At 41.2% G+C, this 25266-nt stretch overlaps 1 protein-coding gene across 1 annotated transcript in view; it reads left to right on the top strand.

Annotated features, from left to right (window-relative positions):
* The window catches only part of LOC106567677 (vacuolar protein sorting-associated protein 37D), a 62694-nt gene extending 54532 nt beyond the window's left edge, over positions 1–8162 (top strand). The window contains exons 3-4 of the mRNA XM_014137240.2: positions 4794–4876; positions 7180–8162. Coding sequence (XP_013992715.1) covers positions 4794–4876; positions 7180–7713 — 617 coding nt within the window. The 3' untranslated portion in view covers positions 7714–8162. The remainder of the gene's footprint in view (positions 1–4793; positions 4877–7179) is intronic.
* Positions 8163–25266: the final 17104 nt, after the last annotated feature.

Raw genomic sequence — 25266 nt, 5'->3', positions numbered from 1 at the left:
TTTCTCCAGTCTCCATAGAATAGGTAAGGCCTCTGGAAATAGGCCACGGGCTATTATTGCATGTTTTGACAAATTTAAGCAAAAGGAAATGACGAAGAACATGGGCAGAGAACTCAGAAACACTGATTTTGGAATGAATGATCACTTCCCCACCGAGATCAATGAAAGGAGAAAAAACTATATCCCATCATGAAGGAAAAACGTTGCCTGAATCAACGAGTTTCCATGGTGATGGATAAACTTTATATCAACGGGCAATTGTATTGGGACTCTAGAGTAACTCCCTGGCTATTTTAATTTAATGTTCAAATTTGAGTTTGTGTGTTGTAGTGTATCATGACAACTTCAACTATAACGAATAGATGCTCTATTGATCTTCACTTGATAAGGAAAGGGTTGCATATAGCTCAGGTTAATGTATGTAGCCTTACTAACAAAATACATGAGGTTTTTAACTTGGTCAACATAAATAATATTCATATTTTGGCTTTGACCGAAACGCATTTAGATGCATCTGTAAATGATGGGCAAATTAACATTCATGGATATAGTCTACTTAGAAGGGACAGGAATAGGAATGATGGGAGTGTAGCACTGTATATTCAGAATCATATACCTTTTAAGAGGAGGGATGACCTTAATGTATGTCAACTAGAGGCACTATGTGCTCAGGTACATCTGCCTCACCAGGCAGCCATATTGGTGGGATGTGTGTATACAGTGAGGGAAAAAAGTATTTCATCCCCTGCTGATTTTGTACGTTTGCCCACTGACAAAGAAATGATAAGTCTATAATTTTAATGGTAGGTTTATTTGAACAGTGAGAGACAGAATAACAACAAAAAAATCCAGAAAAACGCATGTCAAAAATATTATAAATTGATTTGCATTTTAATGAGGGAAATAAGTATTTGACCCCCTCTAAATCAGAAAGATTTCTGGCTCCCAGGTGTCTTTTATACAGGTAACGACCTGAGATTAGGAGCACACTCTTAAAGGGAGTGCTCCTAATTTCATCGTTACCTGTATAAAAGACACCTGTCCACAGAAGCAATCAATCAATCAGATTCCAAAGAAACCCCCTAGGATTGTGGTCAAGAGAAATTTTAAAACATTTAATCATGAGCTATTTCAAAATTATTTGGCTGCTGTTCCCTGGGAGCTGATTTATCTAGAGAATGATTTAAATCACGCTACAGAATGTTTTATTGATTTGCTCACTGAGGTAATGGACCATCATGCCCCTATAAGAAAGAGTACAGTTGGTGCTCGTCCATCTCCATGAATTGATGATGAACTGGGTGATGCTTTTTCTCAAAGAAATATGTCAAAAGTCTTAGCAGCCAAGTCAAAATTAGAAATTGATCAACAGAATTATAGAACATTGCGTAATTATACAGTTAAATTGAATCGAAAGAAAAAAAGTTATTTTACAACAATGCTTTTATTGATTGTAAAAATTATTCTAAAAAGGTATGGAACACAGTTAAGGGCTTACTTGGTACATCTATCTCATCATGCCCATCTAGTGTGGAGGTTGACGGGAGAATAATAACAAAACCAGTTGATATTGCCAATCATTTTGCAGATTTTTTTACAAAGAAAATTAATTTACTGAGCAACAATGTAAACATACATTCTTCCAAACAAGCTATTGTCCAATGGATTGATGATCATATTATGAGCAACAAGATCTGCTCTTTTAGTCTGCAAACGGTGTCAGTGGAGGAGGTGTTAAACCTATTGAAGTCATTACCTGATGGGAAATCTACAGGTTATGATCTTATGGACAATTTTTTGCTTCACTGTGCTGCTCCCCAGATTGCAGTTCCACTGAGATACATATTTAATTGGTCACTGGAAAAGGGGATGTTTGCAAATGTATGGAAGCATGTGAAACTGTGTCCTATTCCCAAAGACTGCAAAGAACCCATTTCTCCTGCCAATAGTCGACCAATTAGTCTACTCCCTACACTCAGTAAGATATTGGAGGGTATTGTGAGTAGACAAATATGGGAGTACATGGAAAATAATGATCTGATTACAGCCAATCAGCATGCTTATCGCAAAAAACATTCCACTACCACTGCATTGGTTGACATGACTGACCAGTGGCTCAATGCATAATGGCAAGTTTGTGGGTGTACTATTTTTAGATTTCAGTGCAGCATTTGATTTAGTGGATCATGAAATAATTTTGACAAAATGAATGCATTATGGTTTTAAGGAGGTAGCATTGAATTGGGTACTGTCATATCTAACTGACAGGAAACAGTCCACCTATATCAATGATTCATTTTCTTCCCCTCATGTGTTAAACTGTGGAATACCGCAGGGCAGCTGCCTTGGGCCACTTCTTTATTTAATATATACCAACGACCTTCCCTATGCCTTAGCTGAAACTCAAGCTACTATATTTGCAGATGATACTACAATTTATGCAGCAAGACAATCGGTTCAACAGGTACAGTAAGCTTTACAAGGAGATTTGGAGAATATCAGGAAGTGGGTTTGCCAGAACAAACTTGTTTTAAACACCAAGAAAACCAAAGTTATGTTGGTCTGTTCCACTAAGAAAAGGCCAAAACAGCATGGGATACAATTAAGTATGGGAGGAGTACAAATTAAAGAAGTGGCAGAAACCAAACTATTGGGAGTGCAGCTAGACAACTGCTTATCATGGTCGTCTCAAATAACTAATCTATGTAAAAAAAATATTAAAACAGCATGCATAATCAGAAGGATAGCTAAATATTTACCAGGAAAAATTCTTAAGCAAATAACACAAGCGTTAATTGAGAGTCAGGTGAACTACTGTTCTGTGGTCTGGGGAAATGCATCAGCAAGTGAAGTTAGGAGACTGCAGATTGCACAGAACAAAGCAGCAAGGATTGTTTTACGGTGGAGATATGGTTCATCTGTTGCAGTCATGCGCAATGTTCTTGGTTGGTCATCAATCGACAAGATAATTGAAAAAAACATGCTAATTTTATTTCATAATATATATTATTTAAAACGGCCAAGTTCTATTCACAACGGTAATCAGTTGGTAAGAGACAGACATTCCGTAAATACTAGGAATAGATTGTCCACCATCTATGTGTTATCCAGACAGAAAAGAGAAATAGGCAAAAGAACATTTCGATTTAGAGCAATAAAGAAATTGAATAAATTAACTGAGCAAACCAGAAACCTTTCAATATATACATTTAACAATATTTTAAAACTATTTAAATATAATACACAGAAATGTTGTGGGATTACAGTAGATGAAGAATCAATATTTTTTTTGAGTATTTATTGGTTCATTATGTTAGTATATTATGTATGTTTGTAATAGTGTGTTATATGTGAAAATGTGTTCGTATATAAATTGTATTTTAATGTTTAAGGATTATTGGAAGATTAGTCCAAATGGGGACTAAAAGAGATCCAAATCAAATCAAAATCAAATCAAATATATCAGACTGGCCAATAAAAATAAAAGATTAAGACACTGGACAGAGGAACTCTGCCTAGAAGGCCAGCATCCCGGAGTCGCCTGTTCGCTGTTGACGTTGATCTTCAATTTCTTGGCAATTTCTCGCATGGAATACCCTTCATTTCTCAGAACAAGAATAGACTGGCGAGTTTCAGAAGAAAGGTCTTTGTTTCTGGCCATTTTGAGCCTGAAATCGAACCCACAAATGCTGATTCTCCAGATACTCAACTAGTCTAAAGAAGGCCAGTTGTATTGTTTCTTTAATCAGAACAACAGTTTTCAGCTGTGCTAACATAATTGCAAAAGGGTTTTTTAATGATCAATTAGCCTTTTAAAATGATAAACTTGGATTAGCTCACACAACGTGCCATTGGAACACAGGAGTGATGGTTGCTGATAATGGGCCTCTGTACGCCTATGTAGATATTCCCCCAAAAAATCAGCCGTTTCCAGCTACAATAGTCATTTACAACATTAACAATGTCTTCACTGTATTTCTAATCAATTTGATGTTATTTTAATGGACAATTCTTTTTGCTTTTCTTTCAAAAACAAGGACATTTCTAAGTGACCCCAAACTTTTGAACGGTAGTGTATATATAAAAACTTTTTCCTTAGTATAATATTTTGAAAGGGCTAATGTTACTGTCATTACACTTCTTGGTGTTTTGTAACAAATGTCTCGAGTGCACAGTTTGGATGCTGGAATTATTTTGGAGTAGACAAACATGCGCAGGTAGCATACTTTTGAAGTGATTTGTTGTTCAATAAGATGACGTTATGTTCATGCCAAAAAAAAAGGTAATCAAAAAATATGATTATATGATGTCTTTACTATTAGGCCCAGAAAAATTGCAGGTTCCATGAAAAAAATAGAGACCCCCGAATTTCATGGTTTAATTCGTACTCTGCCTACCGATGACACTGCAAACATTATTCAATGGAAGTGGAACCTTGATGTGTGGACTCCTCTCTCACGGGTTGGTTGACAGACTGAGACAGAAGCGACAGGTTTTTCTTCAGCTGAACAAACCTCAATGTTTTGAAATGTTTGCTCACAGGCAACGTTTACAGCTCCCAAGCCCCTCTCACCGAGCCAAAAAAACTGTCCACCCACCATCTCCCTTTACAACCCTAAAGGTTCTTTGTGTTTTAAAATGATTTAATCTCTCCTGGTTTCTCATTGACTGAACCACCCTAATTCTTGAGCTAGTCATAAGTCACTCTTTTTGGTAAGCTCTTTTATGTAATTAACTGATCCCTCTGTCACTGTCATTCCTTGTGAATCAATTATGTTTCCTTGTCCTTGCAGTGCCCCACACACAGAAGCACAGCCTCCAAACAGCACAAAATCTTCTCCACGAAGATGTGGCGCGTGCTGAGGAACTGTCTGAGGTAAATCCAAAGCCTGAGCTCTATTGTTGGGTCTTAGCATAAACCACTGAGTGTGTTCTTTGCATTGTCAGCACTAGTGTAGAATCATTGAAAAGCCTCCACGTAAGTCGACAGCCAGGCCACACTTGTTCATTCTGCGCTCCATTAAAATCGGACAAATTCTAGGAATAGTCTGTGAAACTCATGCATACTTGAGTATTCAAGCCTGCAGGAGTTAGGATCCACACTGAACTGGTTGCCTTTTTCAAGCGAGATCAAAAAAATAATTTTGCCCAAAGTTTTCTGTGCACTATACTCCATCTGGCCACGATTTCAATAGAAATGTCTACAATTTGAACGAGAACATTTGCCTTGACCTTTTGATTTAAAAATAATCAGGTCTTTCAAATGTTCATTTGCTTATTAAACGCATAATGTTATAGATGACTAGACAGTTAATAGAAATACACACAGACCTCACGATAGGATATTATCATGATATTTAAGTGCTGATACGATATGTGTACCAATTCTCATATTATTGTGATTCAATGTTCCAAAAATATTGCTCACCATATATCTGCTTCAGAGGGACATGAGAGAGCCATGAGAAAAAAATTGTTTTGATCAGCCATGGAAAAAACAAATGGTCTCCCTATTTAAAAAGAATATAAAATACAAGCCATGAAGGACAAATACTGGAGTTTTGTTGCAGTTACAGCAAACTAGTGCAAAATAATATTGCGATATGGTCAAAATGATTCGATACAAAAGTAATATCGCAATATATAAGTGTCGTTTTTTTCACCTGCATCAGCTACTTTTTTAATGTGCACTGCACGTTGACTGCCACGGTTTACTGAACAATTTAAATACCTCATTAACCTATAGCTACAATTTTCATACAACTACATTCAGCTCCTTCATACTTTAACCAAGACACTACCCAGCAAACATACCCACATTGGTATGTTTTTACCCTTGTAGGAAAGGTTGTTTTTTTTTACAGCGCAATTGGTGCAAACTATACACGTTTAATCCGACCTCATACTTTCCTAGGTGATAAAACATTTTATTTGGAGAGGAATGTATGGCACTACACATTTATTGAGTTAGATCCATTACCATGTGGTCCTTGTAAACCTTAATTTCACAAACCATATACTGTAAGGAAGTGACTGTATAACCGTGAACAGACTATAGTCCTATACAGCACGTTCCCATAATGAGAAAGGCTTACTACCATAGACTATCCCCCCACACACAATCCTTCCAACATATATCAATGAAAGGCCGTCCAGCTCGCGGCCATAATAAATGGCCCATTTGTTTATTAAATGGATTTCACACAATCAATATATCTAATGAATGGCAGTAAGGGTGGGTTCTTTTGTGTGTTGCAGCAATTAGGTTTCATGTATCGCCAGTGCCACTCATTAATATCTTTAGCGGCTCCCTGTTGAAGCTGACAGCTTTCAGCCCCCGAGGCTGAAGGTAACATCATAGAGAGTTGATTGTGTAGGGTTGGGCGGTATCCAGATTTCATACCGGCATACCGTTTCTGTACCATACCGGGGTATAGGGTATTACCGAATGTGCACACAAGGGGATTGAAAAAATATATTTATATATTGACGCACAAAACAATTTAGGCAACAGGGATCTTGATCCAGGGGGGGATTGAAAAAATATAATAAACCGTTGGTATTTCGAAATACCCCAGTATACAGGTAAACGGTATATCACCCAATATACAGTATATCACCCAAGCCTAGTGTCAAGCCATCTACAGCTGGCAACTATGAATAAAGAAATGTCCACAGAAATTATGGTGGTGCCATGGGCACCATTTGTGCTGCTCTGATATGGAAGATACACAGTAATGACCCAAATCTTTTTTTGTGTGCGTAGCCGTTGGCTTCTTGCTAATTGAGTCCTTCCCATTGACTATGCTCAGACAGAGGTTAGAGTGGGGAGCTGGGCTGTGCAGACTGTAATCAATTATTCACTCCCCCAACACTAGGCTAGACAGGTTTTTCCACCTGCTCCCAATGACTGGGGGTACAGTTGCCAGTCAGACTGATTACAGTCATTCTAGGGCTGTTCCAGTGGAAGTGTTACTGGATATACCATTGTGGCCCATGTAAAATAATATATCTTGCAATTAAATTATCAACACATCTGTGTCAAAGTTCATGGCAAAGCATTACAAGTCAATGTGAAACCCCCTTTTACATGTGGGGCTGTGTTTACACTGTTCCCAGGGGTTGGGAATCCTTTTGTTAGACTTCCTGTCTTCTGATACCTGGGCCTCTGCTTCACAGGACCTCCTGGAGAAGTTCATGGAGGGGAACGTGCCCTTGGAGGGGTTCCTGGATTCCTTCCAAAGCTCCAGGAAGAGCTACCACATCCGTCGTGTTCAGGCAGAGAAAATTCAGGAGCTCAGCCGAGCCAAAGAGAATTCCAGCAAACCCAAAAAGCTAGAGGAGCGAGAGGACAAGGCGCAGGAGGTGAAGAGAGACAAGCACCCTGAAACCCAGCAGCCCAACGGCTTCGTGGCCCAGGGCCCGCCCCGGGTCTTCCAGCTCCGCTACGGCCTCACCCCCGCCATCCTGCTGCCCCACTTCCCCCTGCCAACCACCTCACCCTCTGCTCCGTCACACGCCAGTCTACCTCCGCTGGGCTCCCAGCCGGGCCAGACCCACATCCTGAGTCCAAGTGCCCAGCTCTCGCGACATGGGCACCCTGTGAACCTACGGCTCATTGGACAATTACCCGGTGGCTGGCCAACCAGACCGGTGCGGTTACAGCAGCTCTATAGGCCCGCCACTCACCAGCCTGAGCCTCTATACCGATAGCTGAGGCATGGGCCCCGGAGGTCTCTAGACATGGAACCAAACAGCGGCTACCAGACTCATGCACGCAAAGATGGCCTTTGAAGACTTTGTGGAATTGATCTGACACATACGTTCACCAGCCATGACAGAAAATGTAAACATACCTAAAAAGGAGATAACCGGAAGCCATTAAGCATGGAGTAAGTGTAATTGAAAGCAAGCAAGTGAATGAATGAAGGAGCAACAGGGTGTGGTTTTCATTGTTGTTTGTTTTTTTCTTTGAATGTTACACTGTCAGGGCGTCACAGGGTTGTGAAATGTCTCAAATGGAGTAGTGTCTCCGGTTTGTCATAAAGGACCCCATTGTCCATTCCTCCGACTGAGAACTGCAAGGCTTCTCTGAAATGGCCTGGTGTCGTTTTGCTGATGATCAATAAAGTACAAATTGTGGTGTTTATTATTAACCTAAATCCCTGTTGTTACTTGTTTCATAGTTCGGTCCAAGCGATGCAGTCATATTTATGCAATTTTGGAATCATTTCCAAGCCATTTTCCTGATGCGCAAACACAAGACATCACAACACAAAGATGAACAAAGAACACTGAATAGGTGGCAGTGTTTATGCAGCTTCCCCTTTCAAATGCATATTTAGAGCAGATGGTCTAATATTTATTATTTATCTGGCCAGTAGATATATACTGGCAACATGACTGTTTGCTCAGGCTTTTCAAATTTTTTATTATCACATGTATAATGATGATGAATATATCGCTGAGAGTGGATTTGGGGGAACAGTAACATTGTTATCTTTGGACCGGCTCCCAAATAGGGCTACATTTTCTAAAGGGTCACCAGGTTTCTCAGCTGAAGTTGAATACCGTCACAAATAAACCTCGAGGAGCGCACAACTCTGCATTTGTTATTTCACAAACAGTGTGTCGAAGCATTCACATCGGTGAATGGTTTACTTATTTATGGAAATCCTATTTTAAATGCCCAGCTTCAAAGGCTTTTGTTTACTCTGATAAATGAGAGGCTGTTTTTTCTTTCAGGGCTTCCTGAATGTTTTTATTTCTCCTCCGAACTGAGTATAAGAGCGTGCAAATTGAATCTCTGTGAGAAAGTCAGACTTCTGCCGGAAGCACGTACTGTTATGATTTAATATGAAACAATTGCTTGCCTCTTTCATTTTCTTACTACCGGTCCAGCATAGAAGTGCACTTTGGGGTAAATAGGATAATTGGTCATTATAACGTCCTGGTTTTACGCTTCAAATCGATGGGGCGCAAAATTTTCAGCAATAAAATACATTTCTCTCAATGATGTGATTAGCATTATATTCATTGTGAGAGAACTACTATCACAGCAGGTCCGTTACATCAGTTGGCACAGGAATCTCCATGTGACAAGTCAGGCTTCCAACCAAACAAAACACATTGTTTAGCTCTCAGGGTCAATCTAAGGACATGATTGACGACCGACCTTGTAGCACAGCTGGCTAAAAGGTGAGTGTGAATTTAGAGCCTTCTCCATATGAGACCAGTGCCAAGGCATGCCAAAGAGAACGACCATGACTGGGAGGGACTGTAGTCACAAACAAGCAAGTCCCTATGTCCTAATTTTTTTCATGGCAGTAAGATTGTACAGAGTTCATGTGTAACCTAAGGGATTAGAGTAAGATTACTTTAATTAACCCACATTGTTTGTGTATGTCACGCTCTGACCTAGGAGAGCTGTGTTTTCTCTATTTAGCTAGGCCAGGGTGTGATAGGTGGGTGGGCATTCTATGTTTTGTGTTCTATGTTTTGGCCGGGTATGGTTACCAATCAGAGGCAGGTGTCTATCGTTGTCTCTGATTGGAAGCCATACTTAGGCAGCCTGTTTTTTCTTTGTTTTTTGTGGGTAGTTATTTTCCGTTTAGTTGTAAGTACCTGGCGGAACTGTCTGCTGTCATTTTTTGTTTAATTTGTAAAGTGTTCATTCTTTTGCCTTAAACGACAAGATGAACATATTCCACGCTGCACCTTGGTCTACTCATTCTGACGAGGTTGACAGTGTACCAGGACTTTCAGCTCATGTTGGCGAATTGACGTAACTCATGTTTTAACACTTTTGCAACAGCGAGGTCTACTGTCACCCTCCAGTTAAGGTTACCATAAGTTATCAACCATAGCCACTGGAGAGGGATTTCAATTCTAACCCAGATATTAGGCCTAATGATAATAAACAGAATCTATCACAGAAAATCTTTATGAAGGGGAATGGTATGTTATATCAATGCGGGATTTTCCTTCTGTTTCAGGATCACATCTAAAGCTTTTTACATTTTGTCCAGTACAGTATATTTCCCTTCCCTCATCAAGGTAACTGAATACTCCTTCAGCTTTCCTGTAAATGGAGGGGAATATGGTGACGACTCACTCAGACAAAAACTATACTTTTGACATGAAAAGACCATAGCTTTTCATGTCAGTGGATTATGGTTGCAAGCACAATGTCAAAAATTATTAGTATGTATTCCATTGAAAATTTGCTATTAATATGAAAGTCAAGTCAATTTCCCCTTTCTGCCTGTTCTCTGTATGAACACGTGTGGCATCTAAAATATGAGTGTTAAGAGAAAGCACCCCCAGGGCAGGCCTCTCCGAATAAAATCATGGTTTCTCATTAGGGAAATGTCAATTGGTATGGATGTCTAGACACTGAACTGCCAGTGACCTGATTGCTTGAGGAGAAAAAACATTGTCCCCGTTGTGTGTGGAAACACATTTACATTTGACATTTTAAGTCATTTAGCAGACGACATACGACATACCAGAGCGACATACAGGAGCAATTTACACGCTACATGCCTGATTCACTACAATACACCACTTACTATGAATTCATTGATCTCATTATTTCAACCTGGCCTACATTATCAAATCTTAACCTCTTACATCTAGATGTTCCGCTAGCGGAACGCCTCACCAATATCCGATGGTATAGCGTCCCTATGTCCTAATTTTTATTACAAATACCTCAAAAATGCAAAAACTTCAATTTTTTAAACATATGACTATTTTACACCATTTTAAAGACAAGACTCTCCTTTATCTAACCACATTGTCCGATTTCAAAAAGGCTTTACAACGAAAGCAAAACATTAGATTATGTCAGGAGAGTACCCAGCCAGAAATAATCACACACCCATTTTTCAAGCTAGCATATAAGTCACAAAAACCAAAACCACAGCTAAATGCAGCACTAACCTTTGATGATCTTCATCAGATGACACTCCTAGGACATTATGTTATACAATACATGCATGTTTTGTTCAATCAAGTTCATATTTATATCAAAAACCAGCTTTTTACATTAGCATGTTTTGTTCAGAACTAGCATACCCACCGAAAACTTCCGGTGAATTTACTAAATTACTCACGATAAACGTTCACAAAAAACATAACAATTATTTTAAGAATTATAGATACAGAACTGTAATAACCAGATTAAATCGGGTAAGTTTTTTATCCGGCCATGAAAATACTGCCCCCTATCCTAAACAGGTTTTAACAAACAAAGTAGAAATACACACAATGTCGTAAATTAAAGATGTTGGCCTTATTTGTATTCCCTGTAGGCGACGCGGCCGGCCTGGCCGTCTCTCAGCTGGACAAAGGGTAGTGATACAGTCATTGGGTGGGCCTTCAATCTCCTTGAAGCTTCAATCCAGTTATAATCCTTTTCATTCACACCAAGAAAATCATCAGCCATATTTAATAGTTGAAAGATACATTTGATTTATGAAAGCATATTTTCCTTTTTCCTATGCATGGATATTTAAGTCAGGTGAATGTTTAATGTTTAATTGAGGCAGAAATGTTTAAATATTTGTTTTCCCTTCCAACTATTCACAGTATGGGATCAGGTGAAAATGTGTGTGTGTGTGTGTGTGTGTGTGTGTGTGTGTGTGTGTGTGTGTGTGTGTGTGTGTGTGTGTGTGTGTGTGTGTGTGTGTGTGTGTGTGTGTGTGTGTGTGTGTGTGTGTGTGTGGGCGCGCGTGTGTGCGTGCTGCTCATTAGCCCTATGAAAATGTTGTGGAGGGAGGTGTTTATTCAAGGAAAGGCCCAACGGAAGACAAGAAAGGCAACAGCTGTAATGTTCCACCTAGATATTCATCCGCCTTTGGTCTTTTAGCAGAGTCTATCTGGTGCTTGGTTTGGGTTAGAACTGAATTTGAGGAGAGGAAGGGGGCAGCACCAATCAATGTCCAATTAATGGGGGCCATATCAAATGAATGTACAGTGAGGGAAAAAAGTATTTGATCCCCTGCTGATTTTGTACGTTTGCCCACTTACAAAGAAATGATCAGTCTATAATTTTAATTGTAGGTTTATTTGAACAGTGAGAGACAGAATAACAACAAAACAATCCAGAAAAACGCATGTCAAAAATCTTATAAATTGATTTGCATTTTAATGAGGGAAATAAGTATTTGACCCCTCTGCAAAAACATGACTTAGCACTTGGTGGCAAAACCCTTTTTGGCAATCACAGAGGTCAGACGTTTCTTGTAGTTGGCCACCATGTTTGCACACATCTCAGGAGGGATTTTGTCCCACTCCTCTTTGCAGATCTTCTCCAAGTCATTAAGGTTTCGAGGCTGACGTTTGGCAACTCGAACCTTCAGCTCCCTTCACAGATTTTCTATGGGATTAAGGTCTGGAGACTGGCTAGGCCACTCCAGGACCTTAATGTGCTTCTTCTTGAGCCACTCCTTTGTTGCCTTGGCCATGTGTTTTTGGTCATTGTCATGCTGGAATACCCATCCACGACCCATTTTCAATGCCCCGGCTGAGGGAAGGAGGTTCTCACCCAAGATTTGACGGTACATGGCCCCGTCCATCGTCCCTTTGATGCTGTGAAGTTGTCCTGTCCCCTTAGCAGAAAAACACCCCCAAAGCATAATGTTTACACCTCCATGTTTGACGGTGGGGATGGTGTTCTTGGGCTCATAGGCAGCATTCCTCCTCCTCCAAACACGGCGAGTTGAGTTGATACCAAAGAGCTCCATTTTGGTCTCATCTGACCACAACACTTTCACCCAGTTGTCCTCTGAATCATTCAGATGTTCATTGGCAAACTTCAGACGGGCATGTATATGTGCTTTCTTAAGCAGGGGGACCTTGCGGGCGCTGCAGGATTTCAGTCCTTCACGGCGTAGTGTGTTACCAATTGTTTTCTTGGTGACTATGGTCCCAGCTGCCTTGAGATCATTGACAAGATCCTCCCGTGTAGTTCTGGGCTGATTCCTCACCGTTCTCATGATCATTGCAACTCCACGAGGTGAGATCTTGCATGGAGCCCCAGGCCGAGGGAGATTGACAGTTCTTTTGTGTTTCTTCCATTTGCGAATAATCGCACCAACTGTTGTCACCTGCTCACCAAGCTGCTTGGCAATGGTCTTGGAGCCCATTCCAGCCTTGTGTAGGTCTACAACCTTGTCCCTGACATCCTTGGAGAGCTCTTTGGTCTTGTTCATGGTGGAGAGTTTGGAATCTGATTGATTGCTTCTGTGGACAGGTGTCTTTTATACAGATAACAAGCTGAGATTAGGAGAACTCCTTTTAAGAGTGTGCTCCCAATCTCAGCTCGTTACCTGTATAAAAGACACCTGGGAGCCAGAAATCTTTCTGATTGAGATTTGATTTGATTCTCTTTTAGTCCCCATTTGGACTAATCTTCCAAGAGTCCTTAAACATTAAAATACAATTTATAATACGAACACATTTTCACATATAACACTATTACAAACATACATAATATACTAACATAATGACCCAATAAATACTCAATCTAAAAAATATTGATTCTTCATCTACTATAGTCCCACAACATTTCTATGTATTATATTTAAATCATTTTAAAATAATGTTTATTCTGTCTCTCACTGTTCAAATAAACCTACCATTAAAATTATAGACTGATAATTTCTTTGTCAGTCGGCAAACGTACCAAATCAGCAGGGGATCAAATACTTTTTTCCCTCACTGTAAGTCCCTGCACCTCCAAGACATCGGGCTGTAGCACAGCACATACATGTCACGAGAATTTCTATCCCAATGATCTAACTGAACTATTTTATATCTCTGTCTAATTCCTGAAGGTTGTAAATCTCCAGTTCAAATAAATAGACAGTCTCAGCCTGCAATAGATCAGTCCTTTATTCAGAGAGCGCTCTGTCTTCAAAATAAGAACACAATCTTTTTATAGCACACACACACACACACACACACACACACACACACACACACACACACACACACACACACACACACACACACACACACACAAATGAGCACTGTTAGGCTTGCAGAAGATGATGAAGCATGTTGCAGAAGGGTGATAAACAATGTATGTGAACTTCGGAAAAATACAGCCCACCTAAAGAGAGGTGAAGTTTTTAATGTCAGTAGGAACTCCACCTCTCTGTAGGTGGGCTGTATTTTTCCGAAGTTCACATACATTGTTTATCACCCTTCTGCAACATGTTTCATCATCTTCTGCAAGCCTAACAGTGCTTTTTCCTCCCTAGGGTGGGGAGGCCTCTTTCCAGTTATTAGTTTCACCATTATCACAAGTGGACAGTTAAGTTGTCCTTGAATGTCTCAACTATACCCTGCTCATATTGCGAAATAGTAACACAATGGTCTAGTCACACACATTATTGGATTATGACTCTAACACATTTCATACAATTATATGGTTTCAGGGTGGAATACTTTAGTAATTATCTTAAACATACAATATTTTTTATCAATCCACCCTTTGACTAAATATTACATCTTGATACAACATTTGTTTATTAAAAAATCGCTTCATCACCCCCATAAATGTATGTACAACGTCTATTTCACCTCACCTGGGTATAGTTCTATTTCTACTTCCAGTTATAACTGTTCCTTTTGAGATTTTCACTATAACCTTCACACGTTAGAACTAAGAAAAGTTGTATCTAATTGTAGGTCATCAGGGTCGAATTGGTCAGCATCATTCACCATTCCAGGAGGAATGTAGCGTTCATCCCACTGGTCTGAGTCAGGTATGGGCCCATACCTCACCATCTGCTGAGTCACCGCATTCTCCAAAGCCTTGCTCACCAACCCTCGGACACAAGGAATAAAACAACAACCACATAATACGAGCTTACCAATACAAACAATAGCAGCCCCCAAGATGGTAGCTACTATGGTTTTCCATTTGCCAAACATTTCATCAAACCACCCTGTCACAGATGTATTAACCCCTGAGATCTCAGCCCATTCTTCACTTAGAGCAGTCAACCCTGCTAGAGCTCTTGTAACTGTCCCTTCTGGTGATGTGTTATTAGGAATAAACGTACAACAATGACCCCCCCCACCATTCTACAGACTCCACCCTTTTCTGTCAATAACATATCGAGAGCCAACCTATTTTGCCAGGTCATTAGGGAGGTGGTGGAGAATTGGTCAGAGATCCCCTTCACCGCATCTCTAGTCTGATTCACAAAACGTTGTGATTATAATATATATAATTGATCCAGTCCACATTTTTATTTATCGTTACCCAACAGAAGAATGTAGTGGTAAAGTCTTCACCAATTTGATTCATAGCCTTGTATTCATCTGGAACTCCCCTAGGAATGCCAATAGCGTCTATCCTTCCAGGTCAAGACTCCTATTTTTCCTAGTTGAGCTTCCCACAACTGGCCTCTGATGACTAATTCTAACTGTTTGCACCAATAATACTGGGGCGCAAGTACCTAACCACCCTTTTGGTAGTGTCTGTCGTATGCGTCCTTTGCTGGTACAAGCCCATCATACATCAGTTATAGGTGCTATGAGGTTAAGAATTTTCTCCTGTGCTTCCAAACCTAAGTCAGTCACATTAACTATCGCCTTAAAGCCATTAAAATCACCTAAGTTCTTGGTGCCATTCTTGTGTCTATAACACTGGTACTCACCAGGAGTTAAAGTGAACCGAGGTGGGTTGGCCGAGTACTTCAATCTGGCCAACCCAATCCCTGTACAGTTGTCTGCTTTCCTAGGGAATTGTTTAATGTTTACCTTAAATCCTACATCTTGACCTTCTTTGACTCCTATTCTGTAAGTCACTCGTCCTTGATGGTCAGTTGTTATATAGTTTGTCCTTTACTTCTTATCAATGACAACGGCGTCGTATAATTAGTACCGGAAGGTGGTGGATCTGGATGTATCAGAAAGATTACCAAGACTATGATGCAGCTCAGAGTCCCTAATATTCCCAAAAACTGCCAACCCTCTCCTGCCCTTAGTCGGTCTGCTAGGTACCACCTCACACTCACACTTCTAGGAGCACACACAGTGATGATAGGTCAGGGTAGGAAATCTTCGTTAGGGAGGTAACCCCCGGACCCTATTGGTACTCGGTTCTGCTCCCTAACTCTGTGTGTGTTCAGCAGTGTTTGTATGTGTTCCTACCTTTTTGCAGTGGGTAACGTGGACCCAAGTGGCTCTCTCCGCTATTCTAATGGCAAAGGCGGTCACCAACAAAACCTGGTATGGGCCTTCCCAACGGGGCCGCTTCCAGTATTTTCTCCTCAAGGATTGAATCCACACCCAGTCTCCCGGTTGGATCGAGTGAATCACCTTCTTCTGTAACTCACCTTTGGGATACAAAAGCTTTGACATACGGGTGTGGTTAACAAACAACCTTCTTATGTGTTCTGCTAGGGTATGTTCTATTTCTATATCTGCTTGCTCTGGTCCTCCCAATTCGGGCATTCTATATGGTCTACCTGATTAGCTAAAATGTAATCCATTGTTTAAAGAAATAGATCCTAGTAAACCAACTCTAGGGATAATATCTGGACCTAATATTTTAGCTACCATAATCGTGTCTGCCAAGTAAGTTGGGAACGCTTCTACCCATTTACTATATTTATCTATTATAAAAAAATGTAAAAGTAGTTTGTTATCCCAAAGGCCACAAAGTGTTTCCTAACCTGCAGTGTTTCCTAACCTGCTCTACCACCCCCCTGTTGACACATGGCTTTACCCGTGTGTCAATATTACCACATATCTAAACAGTAACTTTAATAAAATAAATAAATTATCCTTATACCAGACATTATCTCGTAGAATTACCCCTTTCTTTTTCCACATGTCCAATTCCTTTTGAAGTGCTTGTTCTTGGCTTTACTGTAACAAATCTTTGTCAATTGTTCTGTCCTCTTTAAGATTTATCTGTGCTGCTGTATATGGTTTTAAAGCTGCCTTCTTTGCTCTCAACTTCCCAATATAGAAAGCATACCATAGCACCCAGACTCTGCAGTAATTAATAATTCCAAGAAAACTCATCTGTTTTTTTTTTATTCATAGGTTTCGGTACTTCCAAAATCACCTTTTTTTCTAGAGGGGTTCAGAATACACCCTTCTCGAATTATAATATATCCCAGATAAACGACCTCGCTTTACCACAATTATAATTTCCTTTTACTTATCTTATGGCCTTATTCTGCCATATACGTCAACAACTGCAGTATATATTTTTTTACATCTTTCACAAGTAGGATTAGCCACTAAAATATCATCTACATAAATCAAAATTGAACTTCCCTCTGGGGGCTCAAATTTTCCTAAATTACTAATAATTACTTATTAAAACATTATATAATACCCTAGTATATAACCATTTCCTCCCCTAAAAGGTAAAGCCAAACCAACCTTGGCTATCAGGATATACTAGTATTACAACAACAAAAAAATACATTCATCAAATCTATCACAGTAAAACAAGTTTTTTTCTAGTTTTATTTAAATAAACAAAGTATATAAATCTGGTACACATAAAGCTCTAGGTATTACACTCTAATTCACTCCTTATAGTAGCCGAGTAGATATAACATCCTCCAGTCATTACTCGAGGCTGCTTTCTTTACCAAAAACATTGGAGAATTGCACTATGCTTCATCTCATTCTCTGATTACCCCCCCTTCTACCAATTACTGAAATATGGGAGTATTCATTAAATATTACTTTTAATAAAATCTATAATTTGTTCTTCGGGACTACTTATACTAAAATAACTCCTTTAATTAACTCCACCTCAACTGGTCCTTGGGACCATAACACGGGGGGGTACAGCTTCTAACTTCTCTTCCTGTTCCTAAGTTAAAAACAAATCATCCTGTCATTAATCGGGCCCCACGTCTAAGTGGACCCCAGGTTAAGTTCTCGCTTTTCCAATTCAGTTTTCATATATACCTGTCTTTAAATTAACTATGCTGGTCTCCACTCAGTAACTGTTACCAATCAGTCATTCATTTTCCCTAATGAACCCATTTCTCCATTGCCAGACATTCCTCAGATGGTTCGTTCACTAATGACACGTGTGGTCCCCCTGTCTTTTCCTATTCTCTGTCTGACTGCCCTTTCCAGTTCTCCTGTGTTCAATTTGAAACTGGCCACGAGACCCTCTATATGTAACAAAAAAATATATATACCTTATTTACATAAGTATTCAGACCCTTTGCTATGAGACTCGAAATTGAGCTCAGGTGCATTCAAACAGCTTTAGAATCTTCAGAATGTTTTCTATCCAAATCTACTAATAATATGCATATCCAACCTTCTGAGCCTGAGTAGCAGGCAGTTTAATTTGGGCACGCCTTTCATCAGGACGTCAAAATACTGCCCCCTACCCTAGAGAAGTTAACAAACAGATCACTGACCATTTCGAAACCCACTGTACCTTCTCCACTATGCAATCTGTTTTCCAAACTGGTCACAGGTGCACCTCAGCCACGCTCAAGGTCCTAAACGATATCATAACCGCCATCGATAAAAGACAGTACTGTGCAGCCGTCTTCATCGACCTGGCGAAGGCTTTCGGCTCTGTCAATCACCGTACTCTTATCGGCAGACTCAACAGCCTTGGTTTCTCTAATGACTGCCTCGCCTGGTTCACTAACTACTTCTCAGATAGAGTTCTGGCAGTCTCTATGGGGGTACCACAGGGTTCAATTCTCGGGCCGACTCTTCTCTCTGTATATATCAATGATATCGCTCTTGCTGCAGGTGATTCTTTGATCCACCTCTACGCAGATGACACCATTCGGTATACATCTGGGCCTTCTTTGGACACTGTGTTAACAATCCTCCAAACGAGCTTCAACGCCATACAACACTCTTTCCTTGGCCTCCAACTGAAATGCATGCTCTTCAACCGATCGCTGCATGCACCCACCTGCCCGACTAGCATCACTACTCTGGACGGTTCTGACTTAGAATATGTGGACAACTATAAATACCTAGGTGTCTGGCTAGACTGTAAACTCTCCTTCCAGACTCACATTAAGCATCTCCAATCTAAAGTAAAATCTAGAATCGGCTTCCTATTTCGCAACAAAGCCTCCTTCACTCATGCTGCCAAACATACCCTCGTAAAACTGACTATCCTAACAATCCTTGATTTCGGCAATGTCATTTGCAAAATAGCCTCCAACACTCTACTCAGCAAATTGGATGCAGTCTATCACAGTGCCATCCGTTTTGTCATCAAAGCCCCATATACTACCCACCACTGCGACCTGTATGCTCTTGTTGGCTGGTCCTCGCTACATATTCATCGCCAAACCCACTGGCTTCATGTCATCTATAAGTCTTTGCTAGGTAAAGCTCTGCCTTATCTCAGCTCACTGGTCAACATAGCAACACCCACCCGTAGCATGTGCTCCAGCAGGTATATTTCACTGGTCATCCCCAAAGCCAACACCTTCTTTGGCCGCCTTTCCTTCCAGTTCTCTGCTGCCAATGACTGGAACAAATTGCAAAAATCACTGAAGTTGGAGACATATCTCCCTCACTAACTTTAAGGGTCAGCTGTCAGAGCAGCTTACCGATCGCTGCAACTGTACACAGCCCATCTGTAAATAGCCCATCCAACCAACTACCTACCTCATCCCCATATTTGTTTTTGTTTTTCTGCTCTTTTGCACACCAGTATTTCTACTTGTATATCCTCATCTGCACATATCTCACTCCAGTGTAAATTGCTAAATTGTAATTAATTCACCACTATTGGCCTATTTATTGCCTTACCTCCTTACTACATTTGCACACACTGTATACAGATTATTCTATTGTGTTATTGACTGTACGTTTGTTTATCCCATGTGTAACTCTGTGTTGTTGTTTGTGAGGCACAGCTTTGCTTTATCTTGGCCAGGTCGCAGTTGTAAAGGAGAACTTGTTCTCAACTGGCCTACCTGGTTAAATAAAGGTGAAATACAGTGCCTTGCGAAAGTATTCGGCCCCGTTGAACTTTTCGACCTTTTGCCACATTTCAGGCTTCAAACATAAAGATATAAAACTGTAATTTTTTGTGAAGAATCAACAACAAGTGGGACACAATCATGAAGTGGAACGAAATTTATTGGATATTTCAAACTTTTTTAATAAATAAAAAACTGAAAAATTGGGCGTGCAAAATTATTCAGCCCCCTTAAGTTAATACTTTGTAGCGCCACCTTTTGCTGCGATTACAGCTAAGTCGCTTGGGGTATGTCTCTATCAGTTTTGCACATCGAGAGACTGAAATGTTTGCCCATTCCTCCTTGCAAAACAGCTCGAGCTCAGTGAGGTTGGATGGAGAGCGTTTGTGAACAGCAGTTTTCAGTTCTTTCCACAGATTCTCGATTGGACTTTGACTTGGCCATTCTAACACCTGGATATGTTTATTTGTGAACCATTCCATTGTAGATTTTGCTTTATGTTTTGGATCATTGTCTTGTTGGAAGACAAATCTCCGTCCCAGTCTCAGGTCTTTTGCAGACTCCATCAGGTTTTCTTCCAGAATGGTCCTGTATTTGGCTCCATCCATCTTCCCATCAATTTTAACCATCTTCCCTGCCCCTGCTGAAGAAAAGCAGGCCCAAACCATGATGCTGCCACCACCATGTTTGACAGTGGGGATGGTGTGTTCAGGGTGATGAGCTGTGTTGCTTTTACGCCAAACATAACGTTTTGCATTGTTGCCAAAAAGTTTGATTTTGGTTTCATCTGACCAGAGCACCTTCTTCCACATGTTTGGTGTGTCTCCCAGGTGGCTAGTGGCAAACTTTAAACGACACTTTTTATGGATATCTTTAAGAAATGGCTTTCTTCTTGCCACTCTTCCATAAAGGCCAGATTTGTGCAGTATACGACTGATTGTTGTCCTATGGACAGAGTCTCCCACCTCAGCTGTAGATCTCTGCAGTTCATCCAGAGTAATCATGGGCCTCTTGGCTGCATCTCTGATCAGTCTTCTCCTTGTATGAGCTGAAAGTTTCGAGGGACGGCCGGGTCTTCGTAGATTTGCAGTGGTCTGATACTCCTTCCATTTCAATATTATCGCTTGCACAGTGCTCCTTGGGATGTTTAAAGCTTGGAAAATCTTTTTGTATCCAAATCCGGCTTTAAACTTCTCCACAACAGTATCTCAGACCTGCCTGGTGTGTTCCTTGTTCTTCATGATGCTCTCTGCGCTTTAAACGGACCTCTGAGACTATCACAGAGCAGGTGCATTTATACGGAGATTTGATTACACACAGGTGGATTCTATTTATCATCATTAGTCATTTAGGTCAACATTGGATCATTCAGAGATCCTCACTGAACTTCTGCAGAGAGTTTGCTGCACTGAAAGTAAAGGGGCTGAATAATCTTGCAAGGCCAATTTTTCAGTTTTTTATTTGTTAAAAAAGTTTGAAATATCCAATAAATTTCGTTCCACTTCATAATTGTGTCCCACTTGTTGTTGATTCTTCACAAAAAAATACAGTTTTATATCTTTATGTTTGAAGCCTGAAATGTGGCAAAAAGTCGAAAAGTTCAAGGGGGCCGAATACTTTCGCAAGGCACTGTATATATACACTGCTCAAAAAAATAAAGGGAACACTAAAATAACACATCCTAGATCTGAATGAATGAAATAATCTTATTAAATACTTTTTTTCTTTACATAGTTGAATGTGCTGACAACAAAATCACACAAAAATAATCAATGGAAATCCAATTTATCAACCCATGGCGGTCTGGATTTGGAGTCACACTCAAAATTAAAGTGGAAAACCACAGTACAGGCTGATCCAACTTTGATGTAATGTCCTTAAAACAAGTCAAAATTAGGCTCAGTAGTGTGTGTGGCCTCCACGTGCCTGTATGACCTCCCCACAACGCCTGGGCATGCTCCTGATGAGGTGGCGGATGGTCTCCTGAGGGATCTCCTCCCAGACCTGGACTAAAGCATCCGCCAACTCCTGGACAGTCTGTGGTGCAACGTGGCGTTGGTGGATGGAGCGAGACATGATGTCCCAGATGTGCTCAATTGGATTCTGGTCTGGGGAACGGGCGGGCCAGTCCATAGCATCAATGCCTTCCTCTTGCAGGAACTGCTGACACACTCCAGCCACATGAGGTCTAGCATTGTCTTGCATTAGGAGGAACCCAGGGCCAACCGCACCAGCATATGGTCTCACAAGGGGTCTGAGGATCTCATCTCGGTACCTAATTTCAGTCAGGCTACCTCTGGCGAGCACATGGAGGGCTGTGCGGCCCCCCAAAGAAATGCTACCCCACACCATGACTGACCCACCGCCAAACCGGTCATGCTGGAGGATGTTGCAGGCAGCAGAACGTTCTCCACGGCGTCTCCAGACTGTCACGTCTGTCACATGTGCTCAGTGTGAACCTGCTTTCATCTGTGAAGAGCACAGGGCGCCAGTGGCGAATTTGCCAATCTTGGTGTTCTCTGGCAAATGCCAAACGTCCTGCACGGTGTTGGGCTGTAAGCACAACCCCCACCTGTGGACGTCGGGCCCTCATACCACCCTCATGGAGTCTGTTTCTGACCGTTTGAGCAGACACATGCACATTTGTGGCCTGCTGGAGGTCATTTTGCAGGGCTCTGGCAGTGCTCCTCCTGCTCCTCCTTGCACAAAGGCGGAGGTAGCGGTCCTGCTGCTGGGTTGTTGCCCTCCTACGGCCTCCTCCACGTCTCCTGATGTACTGGCCTGTCTCCTGGTAGCGCCTCCATGCTCTGGACACTATGCTGACAGACACAGCAAACCTTCTTGCCACAGCTCGCATTGATGTGCCATCCTGGATGAGCTGCACTACCTGAGCCACTTGTGTGGGTTGTAGACTCCGTCTCATGCTACCACTAGAGTGAAAGCACCGCCAGCATTCAAAAGTGACCAAAACATCAGCCAGGAAGCATAGGAACTGAGAAGTGGTCTGTGGTTACCACCTGCAGAACCACTCTTTTATTGGGGGTGTCTTGCTAATTGCCTATAATTTCCACCTGTTGTCTATTCCATTTGCACAACAGCATGTGAGATTTATTGTCAATCAGTGTTGCTTCCTAAGTGGACAGTTTGATTTCACAGAAGTGTGATTGACTTGGAGTTACATTGTGTTGTTTCAGTGTTCCCTTTATTTTTTTGAGCAGTATATATATATATATATATATATATTTTTTTTTAAAGACTAGAGCTCACACAACGCCTCAAGAAAATGCCATGCAGGGCGAGTGGCATGAACTAAAAAAAATCCTGTGCCCTAGAGAGAAACTTGGAAGGTTGGGAGAGAGTAGGTTACAGAGTTGGGGTGATTTGTGAGTGCATAGTCTGCTTTAGTCAGGGAGCTGTTGTGAGAGCTGCTACAGCCTATTAAGACATGGGCTGGCATTAATGAAGAGAGTCTGCGAGCGCTTTCACAAACCAGTTCAGACAGGATTTACTGGGAGAATCCATCCTGTTGCTTTTGGACCTCCCTCAACCTGTTTAGCACACGTACATTCTCAAACACAGGCATGAACAAACACACACACTCACTCACTCAGTAAGTGTGTATGGTGTCGTGTGCCTATGGGGAGTTCAATTGTGTTTATATCTGCCTGGATGACTGTCCATAAACATATTCTCCCTAAGGTGGATGTGCAGAGGGAGGAATTATCCCTACTGCTTTCTGTTTGGGATGTAACCAGTCTAATGCATTAAAATGCTATGAGTTGAAGCATTTTTTTTTATGTGTATCTTATTTGCCTTGCGCAATTGCCGTTCTCTGTGGGACTGAAAGTAAGCCTATTTGAAATAGCATTTTACATTTACATTTAAGTCATTTAGCAGACGCTCTTATCCAGAGCGACTTACAAATTGGTGCATTCACCTTATGATATCCAGTGGAACAACCACTTTACAATAGTGCATCTAAATCTTTTAAGGGGGGGGTTTAGAAGGATTACTTTATCCTATCCTAGGTATTCCTTAAAGAGGTGGGGTTTCAGGTGTCTCCGGAAGGTGGTGATTGACTCCGCTGTCCTGGCGTCGTGAGGGAGCTTGTTCCACCATTGGGGTGCCAGAGCAGCGAACAGTTTTGACTGGGCTGAGCGGGAACTGTGCTTCCTCAGAGGTAGGGGGGCCAGCAGGCCAGAGGTGGATGAACGCAGTGCCCTTGTTTGGGTGTAGGGCCTGATCAGAGCCTGAAGGTATGGAGGTGCCGTTCCCTTCACAGCTCCGTAGGCAATCACCATGGTCTTGTAGCGGATGCGAGCTTCAACTGGAAGCCAGTGGAGAGAGCGGAGGAGCGGGGTGACGTGAGAGAACTTGGGAAGGTTGAACACCAGACGGGCTGCGGCGTTCTGGATGAGTTGTAGGGGTTTAATGGCACAGGCAGGGAGCCCAGCCAACAGCGAGTTGCAGTAATCCAAACGGGAGATGACAACTGCCATTTTCTCTGTAACACTGTGGCTTTGACCATTCAGAGCATTTTGCATTAGTTGATGTATGTTTTTCATAACCGAGACCAGACCATTGATTGTGTGTCAGCTTTGGTATGGATAGGTGAGGTTAGTTTGCTCTTTACTGAGCAATGTGCATGATGTTGATGTTGAGGCTAATTTATAGCATTTTTAGAGTCTGACTAGGAAAGCTACAGTAAATGTAAAAAAAAATTGCTATTATGAAAAGAAATGGAGTTATATGCATATTCTTAATTTTTTTGGAGGGTTAGGGCTAACCTTAGCTCGCTCCTCTCCTTGGTGATGCATCCTCTTATGCCAACATGCCCAAAAAGCATTACACGATGAGCAATGGCGGCAGGTAGCCTAGTGGTTAGAGTGTTGGGCCAGTAACTGAAAGGTTGCTGGATTGAATCCCTGTTCCCTAGGTGCCGTGGATGTTGATTATGGCAGCCATCTGCACCTTTCTGATTCAGAGGGGTTGGGTTAAATGCGGAAGACACATTTCAGTTGAATACATTCAGTTGTACAACTGACTAGGAATTCTTTCCCCAATGAGCAATAAATAAATAATGTGTCTTATTTAAAGTAAGAGAGTTGATTACTTGGTCACAATGTGATACCACTTTTACTCTCGCAAGAGCTGTGGATTCTGTTGCTCAAGGCAGAATCGAGCCAAGCCTCCCAAGATTTTTCCTTTAAAGAGGAAATTTGCGGTTGAAACAATAACAAAGAATTTTCCCTGCCACTGTTTCGGTAAAAAACTGAGGGATGTGGCTGGAGAAATGTAA

The sequence above is a fragment of the Salmo salar genome, chromosome ssa13 (assembly GCF_905237065.1).
Source record: "Salmo salar chromosome ssa13, Ssal_v3.1, whole genome shotgun sequence".
Classification (NCBI taxonomy): Eukaryota; Metazoa; Chordata; class Actinopteri; order Salmoniformes; family Salmonidae; genus Salmo; species Salmo salar.
The sequence above is the reverse complement of the archived record's forward strand: the minus strand, read 5'-3'. Positions and strand labels throughout refer to the sequence as shown.